The sequence below is a fragment of the Halichondria panicea genome, chromosome 17 (assembly GCF_963675165.1).
Source record: "Halichondria panicea chromosome 17, odHalPani1.1, whole genome shotgun sequence".
In the NCBI taxonomy this organism is placed as follows: Eukaryota; Metazoa; Porifera; class Demospongiae; order Suberitida; family Halichondriidae; genus Halichondria; species Halichondria panicea.
The window spans coordinates 1171223-1185604 of NC_087393.1; the positions used below are offsets into that span (position 1 = coordinate 1171223).

At 45.5% G+C, this 14382-nt stretch overlaps 1 protein-coding gene across 1 annotated transcript; it reads right to left on the minus strand.

Moving 5' to 3' along the window:
* Nucleotides 1-2: 2 nt before the first annotated feature.
* On the minus strand, nt 3-14285 carry LOC135351180 (myosin-10-like). The gene is made up of 32 exons (XM_064550126.1): nt 13834-14285; nt 12493-12649; nt 12249-12276; nt 11266-11515; nt 10819-10882; nt 10244-10486; nt 9749-9963; nt 9344-9496; nt 9015-9185; nt 8598-8762; nt 8297-8518; nt 7995-8078; nt 7561-7752; nt 7238-7398; nt 6841-7081; nt 6454-6674; nt 6225-6339; nt 5793-5948; nt 5428-5576; nt 4896-5253; nt 4494-4700; nt 3940-4197; nt 3674-3841; nt 3051-3458; nt 2414-2668; nt 2071-2288; nt 1707-1914; nt 1364-1488; nt 1090-1198; nt 886-939; nt 613-728; nt 3-350 (listed from the first exon to the last, which is right to left on the minus strand). Exons 1-32 carry the CDS (start codon nt 14149-14151, stop codon nt 206-208), a joined length of 5934 nt encoding a protein of 1977 aa, XP_064406196.1. The 5' UTR covers nt 14152-14285; the 3' UTR covers nt 3-205.
* Between the last annotated feature and the right edge of the window lie 97 nt (nt 14286-14382).

Genomic DNA, 14382 nt, shown 5'->3' on the forward strand with positions numbered 1-14382 from the left:
AATAATGTCAATAAAATTATTATGTTAATGTTGTTATTGACAAACAAGAAATAATGTAATTACAAGATCAAAACTTCTATTGACTACAAATAATACAACAGTCAAATTGTTTCTCAGCTTAAAAACACCTACTACCACGATATGTGTACAATTGCTAACAATTCATTCTAACTACATTATCAAGTTCTTCTAGAAGTTTCCAAGTCTACATATCATCATCATCATCGGCCAGAGAGTCACCGCTGTTGGCTGAGTGACCCGACTGACCCCCAGTCCCGGGACGACCCCTGCGCCCAGAGCGGATGGCACTCGACCCGCTCCCACTGGTGAAGCGACGACCACCGGCACCACTGTAGTGTGTGCATGTGTGAAGGATGTGTGTGAAGCGTGAGGGTGTGTACGTGTGTGAAGCGTGAGGGTGTGTACGTGTGTGTGTCATCTACAAGTATATGTACATGTAGGTCCTTTAATTGTACTCAACGCTCTTACAAAATGGACACAGAACAACCGGGAGCACTACAATCAGAACAGTAACACACGTAATGATGACAAAGAGGCTAAGGCCACTTCCATACACATATGCATTGCTCCTACAATGGTGGCTGTACTCACCCCGCCTTCTTTGCATTTGTCAGGTCCCTCTGAAGAGTCTCATTTTGCTCTGTCAGTTCGTCCACTTCACGTTGGAGACGCCTCTTGGCCGTTTGGATGCGAGCAGATTCCTCCTCCTGTAAAGGAAATAATTCATCACAAGCATTCTGTGTGCATGGCTACAAGATCGTGACAATGTTGTGCGTGCTCTGACATCAGACTGTACAACATGGGCTAACTATATAAAGCACCATACTTGGGGAGCTAGGGTATTGCATAATATTGTTAACTCACAGCTTCATCAGCTGCCCTCTTGAGAGTCCTGTTGCGACTGAGAGCCTTGTCAGCCTACGCAGAGAGAGAATTAGGAGTCAATAATAATTATTATGATTTGGCAAACTCAATGCCACATCAAATTTCTTATTTAACCCCACTCAGAGACCTCGCACACCTAGACCCCTCCCTCTACACAAACCACCCCCTACCCCCCACACTCACGTCAGTCTTGTACGTCTCAGCCATCTTCCTCTCATCCTCAATATTAGCCACGAGCTCTTTCATCTTCTTGTCTTGACGACGAAGAGTACGGTGGGCGTTGGCACGCTCCCTGAGAGAAGAGGAGGAGGGCAGCAGGAGAATAATTAATGAGTAACTTTCACCACAATACCAGTATTAACCCCGTCACTACACGTACACTACTTCTGCGTCATTTCCAGTGCTTTACTTTGCCCTCGTGTATATTACATTGAGCACAAGCTATAATGTAGGTTACCTGGTGGCTACGTCAAGCTGTTCCTCCAAACTGGTGACTCTGCCTTCCATGGCGGACAGCTGTGCCTTCACCCTGTGAGCACCAAAGGACTCTGCCTCCTCTACCTTCTCACGGAGATCTTTCACCTGTAGAAAATGAAATTCAGTGATAACTACTGATACAAATTAAGCAATGCAAAATAAAACAACGAACTCCATTTATCCACTAACAGAAATTAGAAAGAAGAAAAGATCACATACAATAAACTGAAACATGTATTGTATATATAATTACTATACATGTAGCTCTTTCAAGATTCCATGCAGGAGTACATGAAGGTACTCCTGATGACAACACTACACACCTGTTTCTCGAGCTGGCTCTTGGCTTTCTCAGCCCTGGAAACGGCCCCTTGTAGCTGAGACACCTCTCCTGCGAGCTGGTCGGCCTGTTGCTGTAGTTTGGAGGTCTTCTCCTGGGCAGTCTCACTGGCCAGCTGCTCCTCTTCGAAGTCTTCTTCCAGAGTGGCAAGCTTGCCCTCGAGGCGACGTTTCTCCTCAGAGAGAGCCGTACTGTGTGTGTGTGTATGGTGGGGGGGGGGGGGAGGGGAGGGTAGTCAATGGTGCACGTGTACAAACAGTTCTAAGCAATCTAATTCGTCAGTAGCTGCTCCTGGTACACAGTACACTGAGCCCAACCTCCCCCCTCCCTGCACAACAACAACTCACGCTTTGGCATTGGCAGAGGTCAACTCGTCCTGTAGATCATCCCTCTCACCCTCGGCATTCCTACGAGCCTTCTCGGCCCCAGTCTTCTCTTCTTGTGTCTGGGTCACATCTGCCTCAAGGTTGCGTACCTTCTTCTCCAAGTCCTTCAGTCGAGTGGCTAGTTCGTCACGAGAGCGGTTGGCATTGTCTACCTTCGACTGAGACTCCTTAAACTGAGCCTGAGGTGGGGGGACGGGTAGGGTTGAATTGTGAGCATTAATAGCACAAGAAATTGGTTGCAGCACCAATCTTACAAGTGACAAAGAGGCTATGGCGTTTACAGTATACGTCTGTGAATGGTTACCTGTGCTTTCTTGTACATCTTCTGAGCGTCTTCACGTCCCTTTGCCTCGGCGTCAATCTGTCCCTCGATATCGGCCAGCTCAGACTCCATTTTTTTCTTCTCGTTCTGAGCAATGGAGCGGTTCTTCCTCTCGTCTTCTAGAGACTGTTCCAACTCACGCAGCTGTTTGATGAGGCTGCGACGACCCTCCTCAGCTGCCTCCTCTTTCTGGCCCAGTTCACGCTCAAAGTTGCTCTTGGCAGCTTGTAGATTTACCTGTGAAGGGGAGGGACGTTAATGCACTATCTTAACATGATACACACACTGTGCATGTAGTCCCTGTACACACACTGTGCATGTACACACACTGTGCATGTAGTCCCTGTACACACACTGTGCATGTAGTCCCTGTACACACACTGTGCATGTACACACACTGTGCATGTACACACACTGTGCATGTAGTCCCTGTACAGTTATAATATTTACACTAGACATACTGTAATTATGTGCAGGAAAAATAGCCAGCTATGACACATCAATTACACAGTACTATACACATGTACATATGATTTTAACCACCTAAAAATTAAGAAAGCTACAAGTATCCGTCATACACATCATGTAATGATACCACCTAGCTCTCTCTCTCTCTCACCTCAAGCCTGAGCTTGGCATCCTCCACAACCTGCAACTCATTCTCCTCCAGCAGCTGCTTCTGTTCCTCCAGCAGTGCCTCGAGCGCTTTCTTAGCCTTGGCCAACTCGTGGACATTCTTACCGACATCATCCTTGGACTCCACCAGGCCGTCTCTCTCAGACTGTAGCTGTTTCCTCATTCGATCGACCTCGTCTAGTTTGTCTTGGAGCTCATCCAGTTCCCTCTGAAGAGAGAGGGACTTGGTCTCGGCCTGACGGGCGCGGGCTTCAGCTGTGTCTCTGTCACCTGCATTCTTATCGGCAAGGGCTTGTTGCTCGGCCAGCTGGCTGTCAAACTTCTTCTGTTTCTTCTCAAGGCTTGAGATTTGACTGCGAGTGTTCTCAAAGTTCAGGTTCAGGTCGTCAAGCTGTAGTGGTGTGGGTAGGGAGCATGTTATCAATTAGAACAGAATACATCATGTAGCCTTTGCTTTTGATTTCGACTAATCATAAAACACATCATTGGGTATGAGAGTTAAATTAAACTACAGACTCTCAAAGATAACTGCTCTGTGACAAAACATACTGCTGTACAGTCATATACATGTATGTACGCATGGCTGTACTAGTGGTAAATATTTACCTCTTCCTGCACTTTCTTCTTGCTCTTTAGTGCCTTCTGAGCCTCGGCCTTGACCTCTTCTATACGATCGTTGAGTGCCTCCATTTCTTTGTCTTGTTTACGTTTGGCTGCTTGTAGCTCCTCAATATCAACCTGGTCATCGTCAGAGCGTTTCTTAGCGTCCGCCAGCTGCAGGGAGAGTGGCATTGCATCAAAAATGCATCGATAGTAATTGTATTAATAGTATCTGCAATAATTGTTGACCTGATAAACGAGACCACACCCACCTGTTGCGTGAGGCTGACCACCTTGCTCTGGAGGGAGGCTTTAGCTTCCTCCTCGTCCTCTAGTTGTCCCTGAAGGCGTTCTACTTCATCAACCAGCTGTTTCTGTTTGTTGGACCCGGAAATCTTAGCCCGTGTCTCTTCTTGCAGTTGCTCTCGAAGCTCTTCCAACTGTTCGTTGAGGTTCTTGACCAATTTGTCTGAACCGGATTGCTTGCGATCCAAGTCCTCCAACTGACTGTTCAGAGTAGAGTTTTCACCCTGTGTGCGTGTGTGTGTGTGTGTGCGTGTGTGTGTGTGCGTGCGCGTGTGTGTGTGTGTGCGCGCGTGTGTGTGTGTGTGTAGTTAGAAACAGAGTTCACACATGCACTCTTTACACATGCACTCAAGAAATTAATTGAAACTGCAGCTAAAAATTACTGTCTTACAAATTTAAACCCCCCAAACTTGTATTGCAACAGTAGCTTATTATACATGTAGCTTGTAAGTTGCATACCAGCAAATAAGATACAGACTCTCAAAACAATCACATGCATACAACTATCCCATGCACTTACAGACATCCTGGCGTTCTGTGAGCTGAGCTCCTGTATCTTAGAAGTGTCCTCCGTGATACGAGACTGTGCCTCACTGAGAGCTGACTCAGTGTTCTTCCTCCTCTTGTCACTCTCTTGGAAGGAAGTGGTCATCTCGCGAAGGTCTTGCTCCAGAGACTGCTTCTCAACGTCAAGGTTGTGCTTGGCCTTCTCGAGATTCTGCTTAGACTGTATGTGTGGGGGCGGAGGTTGTACATGGAAGGTGTGATAAATAATCAGGTACAAAGCAAGTGTACTAATTAAGCTTGCATCATAGATAATAGAGCACAGAAAGTCTCTATTATCTATGCTTGCATGCTGCAAAAAGGAAGACCTTAACTTTTAACACATCCCAAGAAATAAGCTAGCTGTTACGTTACTCACTTTCTTTGCTGCCTCCAGCTGATCGTTGAGGTCCTCCATTGCCTTGTTATTCTTGGACCTCATGCTAGCGACGGTGGACTCGTGATTGGCCGTCTCATCCTCCAGCTGTTTCTTGAACTGAGCGAGTTCGTTCTCCCGCTGGGTTCGAATCTCCTGTTGGGCAACTGTCGAGCTTTCTGACACCTCGAGGGAGTCTCGGAGGGACTCTAATTCTTCGTTAAGTTGTCTACGTTGTTTCTCTGCTCGAGCACGTCCCTCACGTTCGGATTCAAGGTCGTCCTGTGTCTCCTGTAGCTGTGCCAGGAGCTCTCGTTTCTCCTTCTCCAGTTTAACACGAGCAGCGGCCTCCTCCTCGGCCCTGGAGGAGAGGAGAGAAAGAACGAGGAAAGGTGAGGCAGAAGCAATAATTAGAGTCATACACATTAACACTTAGTTTGTACTTGAGCACAAATCTAACTCACAGCACAAGAAGCGTAACACACTGGAGTGCTTCAGTAATTAATACACTTCCTCAGCTCTTAGCTGCACTTACTTTGCAGTCATGGCGGTTAGTTCTTTCTGAAGTCGAGCCACTTGGCTCTCAAGATCCTCGATCCTCTGTCGGGCCTGGGCCAGCTGTTCCTGAAGATCTGCTGTCTCTTGTTGGGACTTGTGCTTCTCTTTCTCAAGTTCGTTGCGACGCTGTGTGTGTGTGGGGGGTGTGTGTGTATGTGTGTGTATGTGTGTGTGTGTGTGTGTGCGTGCGTGTGTGTGCGTGTGTGTGGTAATTGTCATTCATTCTCGTATGATGACACATGACATACAAATTTCAAACAAAAGTTGCCAATTAACAGACACAACAATTGCAAAATACACGTAGATCACTCAACAAACACATAAACTGCCCCTCCCCCTTACATTGGTCTCCCTGTCCAGCTTCTCCTCTACGTCTTGTAGGTTGGACTCAAGTTTAACTCGTTGACGATGCTCTTGTTTCGACTTGTTTTCCTCCGTCTCAAGTGCAGTCTGGGTCTCCCCGAGCTTCTCCTCAAGCGTCTTCTTGTCTCGAGACAGCTGAGAGGGTAGGACATGGGACATGAACAGTGGATACATTGTACATCAAAATTGCTGCTACCTCCACATGTCACTTAATTGCCATTTACTCTCGTTGCTTTCAATGGCCATTTCTAGTAACTTAATTGGCACTGAATCAATTGTATGATCGTACTTTTGAATGGACGAGCAAAATTAATGTTCATTAAGTGTACATTTTTACCATTGGCTTATAATTATAAAGAGGTGGAAAATTGACTTGCAAAAAATAATGTCATTGATTGCATGGTCTGTTACCTTGGAAACGTTGTCCTCGCTGAGTGTCATTTGTTCCTCGAGTCCTTTGATCTTGCTCTCGGCAGCTGCCCTCTCTGTGAGCAGCTTCTGATTATTGGCTCCCTCCTCCTCAAGCCTAATAGCAAGAAAAATATCAAACGGTATGCAGAGCACAAACATTCGACACATTGTACGGCTTTACTCCTACTGCTCCTCTAGTATACAAGAATACACAAGAAGCATCTCTTACTGTTCCTCAAGTCCGTGGATTTCATTCGTGAGTTTGCTCTTCTCAGCTTGCATCTGAGCGTTGACCTCTTCCTGTTCCTCGAGGCGAACTTCTGCCTCTTGGATCATCGACTCCAGCTCTATCTTCTTCTGAGAAAGAATGTTCCTCATCTCCTCCGCTTCTTGGGTAAGGAACTTCTCTTCTCGAAGAGAGTCCTCTAGACGTTGGTTCTCGAGGAGAACCTATGGGAAGGGAGTGAATATTTATAATTATTACTCTATGAAAAGCTACTCCATCTTGCAGTGAAAGTGGGCACCCTTGCAGACCAACAGGGGCTGTAATAAAGAGGTACTAACGTGGAGACTAGGGGGCCAATAAACTACATGTATGTCTCAGGCACAAGCTCACCTGCTCATTTTTCTTTCCAAGGTCTGAGAGTTCGAAGTTGAGTTTCTCATGACGATCGTTGAGTCGCTTTATATCTTCCTCCATCTCTCTCTTCTGTTCCTCTGCGTTGGTCACTTGTAGGAGAGGCTTGACCTTTGTGAACAGACGCCACCATTGCCAGTTGCGTAGCTTCAGGTAACTCTGCACGTTGCGTTGAATGATGCGGATAGCACGGAACTGCTCCATACGTTTCTGGTACGCCCTGGGGGGAGTGGTTAAAAACAGCAAATTGTAATGAGACCAATAACACATGTATAATTATAGTGAGTTACTGTGTATCATTTTGAGCTGCTCATAGTTCACAAAAATCGGATCACCTAACAACTTATGGTCTCCTATTCAAAACAGCTGTACTTACTTTCTGCCGAGATAGCCACGACAGCGTGCCTGGAGACTGATAATGACCTCAGTGAGCTTGATGTCCCTCTCCTCCTCCAGTTGAGCCAACACACCAGCACGGAAGAACACCTTCGAGTGCCCAATACGATACGAGGCAGGGTCCAGGTCCAGTGCCTTCAGCTGTACGTGTTCAGACAATCCGAGTTAAAGGAACATGTAGATCCACTATTGGCATTTACACTAGGTATTTAAATAATGTTTAGAAGTAAGTTTATAAGCTAGCTACCTGTATCTACAATATGCAAATAACAATCGAAATGCCACACCCACTGCCACACCCACCATGTCCTCGGCAGCCTTCTTGCCGTCCATGAAGCCCTTGGGGATGACCCCTGGTGTTAGGATCTCATAGCGCTGTCTGAACTCTTGGAAGAGGATTCGATTGGGGAAACCGAGCCGACAGATCCTGATCCCCTCCAGCACTCCGTTGCATCGCAGCTGGTCCAGCACCAGGTGAGCCTGGATCTTACCAGCCTGTGTGTGTAGGGTGTGAGGTGTGTGTGTGTGTGTGTGTGTGTGTGTGTGTGTGTAATGGGGGTGTGTGTGTGTGTGTGTGTGTGTGTGTGTGTGTGTAATGGGGGGGTGAGGGTGTGTGGGGTGTGTGTGTGTGGGTGTAATGGGGGGGTGAGGGTGTGTGCATTTAAAAACTTAATAATTAAGAGCAACAACAGTAAAAGACGATATATAGTTGTCTAGATGAAAGAGTCTCAGCTGACCTTTTTCTCGTGGTTGGGAATGATGCAGCGAACAAAATGAGGCTGTGTCTGGTGAAGGGTACCCATCAAGTTAGCCAGTTGCTCCTGCACAAAACAGAACGTTAAAACAAGAAGAGTTTGCAGCACAGACACATAACACACATTAAAGCTTTAAACTTTCATCCTAAAATGGGTTTTATGGCAGAGAAATATTGAAGTATGACAAAGTTTTGGGTAACATTTAAGAAGGCTTGACCTACAGAGTACAACCACAATCTAATGCATACATGTACCTTGTACATATACATACATGGCACACACACCTTGTACAGCTGTCCGACTGTCCTGAACATGCCCTTGCGTGTTTTTTGTGCTCCGAACTTTGACCCTGCACTCTCGGCGCCCACCCCCATGCTGACAATGTTGGCTGTGTCCTTCCAGAGGCTGGACACGAAGGTGTCGCTCGAGTTAGCCAGCAGAGACACCACGTTGTCGTTGAGGGGGTCCATGTTCTTCATCAGCCACGACTCACACACGTAGTCCACCTGGAGGAGGCAGGAAAAAAGGAGAAGATAAATAGAGGCAATAAACGACGAGCATATAAGTGGAGGTAGTAAGACTCACGTTTCCTGCGTAGTGCATGAGTGTGAAGTCAGCCTTGGCCCTGAAGTCTGGCTTGGAGTACTTGCTGTTGGCGTTGTGCTCACGATGAACCTTCTCCACGTAGCTCTTGTCTGTGGCCTTGGGGAACCAGCACTCCTCGTCCAGCAGTGAGAGGATACCCATCGGCTGTGGGGGGGGAGGGGAGAGAAGAGCCGGCCATTATCAACGTACAGTGTATAAGAGAAAGAGTTAGTGTACTCCACAGGAACCATTAAGTAACAGAATATGAGGTTCAAAATTACCCCCCACAAACATCATACAGATGAAATTACAGCTCTATACAGTATCACCACATCCCACAGAAATCAGAGCACTGATCTAATATCAATCAATCAACCTACATGTACATGTATACAGAGTTCCCCCCCACACACATACCTTCTCAATGAGGTCGATACACGGTTGTAGGTCGAGGCCAAAGTCGATGAAGGTCCACTCGATGCCCTCCACCTTGTACTCTTCCTGCTCCAGTTCGAACATGGTGTGGTTGAACAACTGCTGAAGCTTCTCGTTTGTGTAGTTGATACACATCTGCTCAAACGAGTTGGTCTGGAGGGAGGAGAGAAGTAATCATATGATCATGTCGAACCCAAAATCAGTATAATTTGTATACACTAAGGTCAAACATTGGGTAATTATTACAGGTTTCCTGCTAACACAGTTCAAAAGACCACAATAGACAGGTTTCAGTTGAGAGTGATTCTTACCTTGAAGATCTCAAAACCAGCAATGTCCAAGATGCCGATGAAAGAGGAGCCAGAGCGGATGGTGCGGTCAAGAGACTTGTTGACACGGAACACGACCCACTTGAAGAGACGCTCGTAGAGAGCCTTGGCCAGCGCCTGACTGGCAAACTCAACCTGACAGTGTGTGTGTGTGTGGTGTGTGTGTGTGTGTGTGTGTGTGTGTGTGTGTGTGTGTGTGTGTGTGTGGGGTGGGGGTTGAATGAGATGATTACTGTAGGTTACATGTACATGTATACAATTCAATAACACTACAATGCAGCTATTTAGCAAAGTTAGCAAAATACATACATGTAGTTACAGCTGTATACACATGCAAGTAGATACCCCTAGGCTACAGATACAGGTAGCCACACACCGCCCCCTCACCTGGGTCTTGGACTGTGCCTTGACAGTGAACTCTCGTCCTGTCTTGATGCGAGGTTTGAGCATCGCCTTGGTGAAGTCTGTCACGGACATGCCCAATAGTTTGCAGATCTTCTGAGCCACTGTGTTGTCAGGTAGCATGGCCTGATCGGAGGAACGCTCCTGCTTGAACACCATGTTGCCAAAGTGGAGGACTGCCGACACCACACGAAACACGGCTATATACGAGGGAGGATAACAATCACATGACAATCACATGACAAAGTACTTTGGCGTAGAAACAATAACAGTAAACACAACCTCAAGGAATAATTATCAGTTTAGGGGTGAAGCTCATTGGAAAAAAAAAATACACACGGTACCACATGAGAATCACATGACAAAGTGCTCGGGCATAGTACAAGTAGAACGTACAACAGCAATAATCACAGGACAATTACAAGGTACAATACACACGGTAGCAATATCACATGGCAATCACATGACAATCGCACGTACAGGATTGCTCCTCGTCGGTCATGCCCATGATGACCATGGCCTCCTTCGTGTCCTCAAACTCTTGGGCATCGTTCACCCCAGGCACAGGAAGGTTGCCGTTGGCGAGGAACTTGTACGTCTTCGGGTCCTCAACAATGAACTCTTTCTTCTCCGCCGGGCTCATCCCGCAGATAAGCTGGTAGAAGATGTGGAAGGTTCGCTCATCCGAGGACTGGTGGACGGCACGAGACTTCTCCAGCAGGTCTGGCGAGGGTTAAGGGGACAACAGGAGAGAGGAGTACAGTGCACACACACTGGTCGGTGGTGGTTGGTACTAACCACTCTCTAGACAACAAATAACCATCTCTTAGGCCTAGTTTACCACATAATAAGCTATAAAGAGGAAGATTTTTGTTGAAAATAGCCACACCTCCATTTTAAAAATACTGGGCACTATCACTGAGTATACACACATACAATAACTATCATACAATAGATTATCTGCTGGTGTAACTATATGTTTATATACACTGTACTATGGTGTGCTTTATATTGTTAAGCTATATATAGAGTGGAGCTGTAATTTGGTTGGATACAGGTATCAATGTTGGCTCCAGCGATGAAACCGCTCTGGTCAAAGTTGATCTTGATGAATTTACCCTGAGGGGAAAGTACACAGTCGCATAATGAGCACGTGTGTACATAATTAAAGGGTGTGCTCATTTAACGCTCCTTTTAAATATGTAATACGACCACGATTGTATGGATTCCCAAACCCAAACTGAATCTCTTTGAAGCTCTAATGCAATAAGAGAGGACCATCTGTGTGCCCCATTCTTGACATGCTCTTACTGCACATTGGCATCCTTGTGGTTAGTAACCGTAACCAGGTCTAAAAACTGAATTATGGCTACAGTAATCTGACACCATTCTAAAATAGTGCATGCTGGGAAAAATACCACACGAGTGCATCATTGAAGTGTACAAGAGACAAAACAAATGCAATATATTTACAAAACAAGAGTTAGTTATAATTAACTCACAAAACGTGAGGAGTTGTCATTCTTGATGGTCTTGGCGTTGCCGAAAGCCTCGAGGATGGGGTTGGCCTGTAGCAGCTGGGACTCTAGTTCACCTTGGGTCATACTCAGTCCTGCCTTGGTGACGAGGGAAGAGCTGGCCTTCCTCTGCAGCTGCTTCTTCTTATCACTGTTATGGGATGAGCTAGCCACCACCGCTAGGTACTGAATCACTTTCTTGGTGTTCTCCGTCTTACCAGCTCCAGACTCACCCCTGTGTGTGTGTGTGGGTGGGTGTATGGGTGTGAGGGGGGTTGTGTGTGTGGGGGGGGGTGTGAGGGTGTGTGTGTGAGGGGTTGTGTGTGTGTGTGGTGAAAAAACAGAAAGGCTTCTCACATAAGCTGCACCAAATACTGAACAACAATGTAGCTACAAGCATTCTCAAGGCTTTACTGCTCTTAGTGTTTTGTACACCCAATTACACACAGCTGGTAGCTAGTAGAGACCCAGTGTACACAACCACTAACCTCTACACAAGCTGAAACATAACCCTGTATCACAACCAAAGTGAGTTATTACAGTGAGAAAAACGCATTTTTCACATACTCCCACAGTACATTTTTACTTGAGCCAAACCCCAAGTCAAAGCAAGTTGGTTGAAACCTAACCTTGCCTAGCAATCTAGCCTAGCAACCTCGATAATGATTGTCATACCACTGGAAGCAACCAGAAACTAACCATTCTAAACATTGCCTAATAAGGTAAAAAATGTGTCCAAATACTAATGGCATTAGGGTGACTGGCTGGCTTCCAATCCCAAAGCTTTGTACACATACAGGGTGGTACCAAATGCGTGCCAGATAACACATAATGCTGAATAGAGCAGGTTACAAATACTGCATATGCTAGAAAGCTCTGGGTATTCAAAACTTTACAAGATATAGTACACACACACACACACAGTATCAACCTCTAGTTATGTGCATGTACAGTGTGCATCAACTTACGTGCACAGAATGGATTGGTCCTCACGGTCTGAAGGGAGGGAAAGGGAAAAACCCATCATGTAACAATGTAGGAAATGTATCTAAGCAAAGTACGTGCATGGAACAAATGTAAAGCATATATGTACATTGTAGCCTCAACAATTTCTCATGTAAGTCAGAAAATAATTATACAAGAGGAACACAATGTAATGCTGCCTACATTTTTATTTATGATATATATATACGCATTAACGTGTGCACTCACCCAGCAGCATGTTCCTGTAAGCCTGGTCAGTAATGGCGTAGATGTGTGGGGGCACTTCATGACGCTTCTTGCCACGGTAGAGGTCAATGACCTTTTCCGTGTAGATTGGGTAGAGACGGTAGGGGTTGACCACCACGCAGAACAGGCCGGAGTACGTCTGTGAATGGGTGGGTGGAAATATGACAATAATGCACACAGGAAATAGTGATGATGTCACAGCTCCCCAGGGCAGACAGTGTTAATGATATTCATAGTCTAAGCCCTGAGAAACAATGAGAGGAATGCAGTAAAGAACATACCGCAAGAGTGTCTACAGCACACACTGCATTTATCAACAACCAATAAACACATACGCAAAAATTCGAGTTTACATTTATTTACAATGCCAGAGGCTATTCGAAATTTGGAATTAACGTTTATTCTAGAATCAAAGAGATAGTCACGGGTAGATAAACAATCCATTGTTGCCAAACAACACATGTTAAGTGCCAAATAAAGATAGAATAACAGAAAGACTACAGTGAGGTACTAGGTGCCACTGTTGGGGTGAAAGCCACCAACCAAAGAAGAGCCAGCCTAACTAGATCACCAGCCCACAGCAAGCTATTCAACCATAGCAATGCTGTACCCTGAGGAATGGACAGGAAGGAAGGGCACAAGAGATATGCAATTACCCTAATTCTAAGGAGACTGAAAATCACTCACTCAGAAATTATAGTTAGCTTCATGCTAAAGTTTAAAGTTTAAGATTGCTCATTAGAGCAACGTATTAATTATAATTATAATTATATTGGCTTAAAATTCAAAATGTAAAGCTTGTAGGATATGCTGCTATGGTATTAGGAGGTCTTTTGTAGCTCTAATGGAAAGTTGAATGCGACCTACAAGACGAGTTCACTATGAAAACATATGCCCACCAGATCTGTTTGCAGTGTGTTGAAATATTCACGGAATGTCATACAGACAACATCGCGAGATAAGTTAGGTTTCAAAGCAAACTTTCCATATTAGGCACATCAGTATAGCTGCTTTACTAGTGTAAAGGCTCAAAGTAGCGAATATTTGCATTATGTGATGTGCTGATAATGATTATGCTAAGTGACAATTACCAATAACAAAATAACCAAAGGAAATAGCTGGTTACTCGTAAGCACTAAACGGTTGTAAATGCTCTTAGAAAATTACCGAGGCTTGAAAAACTGTGAAAAACAAATTTACCACCAGACAAAACACGAAGCAATATTCAATGTATAGTCAGTGTACACACTGGTATTTAATATACAGTACCACAGAGATATATAGATATATAAACATGGCCAGTACAGTAAATGCCAGACTCACGTAGATGAGTCCAGAGTAGTAGCGGCTGGTGAGGTTGTGCAAGACGCTAGCCTCGTTCAGAAACGACAGCTCTGCCATATCCTCGACCTTGTCAAACTTCGGAGGATTCATCTTCTGGGCCTCGTCCTTGTTGACCTTGGACTTCTGTCCATTGATGGACACTGTCAACTCCTCTCCAGTCTCATTCACGATGCTCGCCTGCACAAACCCTTGGTCCTGGTGAGGGATCCATATCAGCTTCTTCTTGGCCCAGTCAGAGTGGGCTATGGCATCATGCACTTGCCCACGCTGGACTTGGAGGTATTGGAGCTCCGACATACTTCTGAGCTATAGTTCTACCTCTTTGCAATTTAGGGTGTGTTGTAGTAGTAGTTGAACGCTTTACAATCAGTTCTCTCAAACCCTTGAACACTACGTCTTTGATATCGAATAAGATGATCTGCAAGATAAGCCCTGTTTACCTAAATGTGTGGGCGTGGCACGTGGTTCTCAGAAATGTGTTGTAACCACAACATGTAAACAAGATGGTCTCTCAACTCTCATTGTACT

Coding starts and splice junctions, on each gene's coding strand:
- LOC135351180 (XM_064550126.1), bottom strand. CDS start 14,151: ATGTCGGAGCTCCAATACCTCCAAGTCCAGCGTGGGCAAGTGCATGAT. Junction 6,340..6,453: donor ATCCACGGACTTGAGGAACA/GTAAGAGATGCT, acceptor TCTTGCTATTAG/GCTTGAGGAGGAGGGAGCCA. Junction 4,701..4,895: donor AGCTGGAGGCAGCAAAGAAA/GTGAGTAACGTA, acceptor CCACACATACAG/TCTAAGCAGAATCTCGAGAA.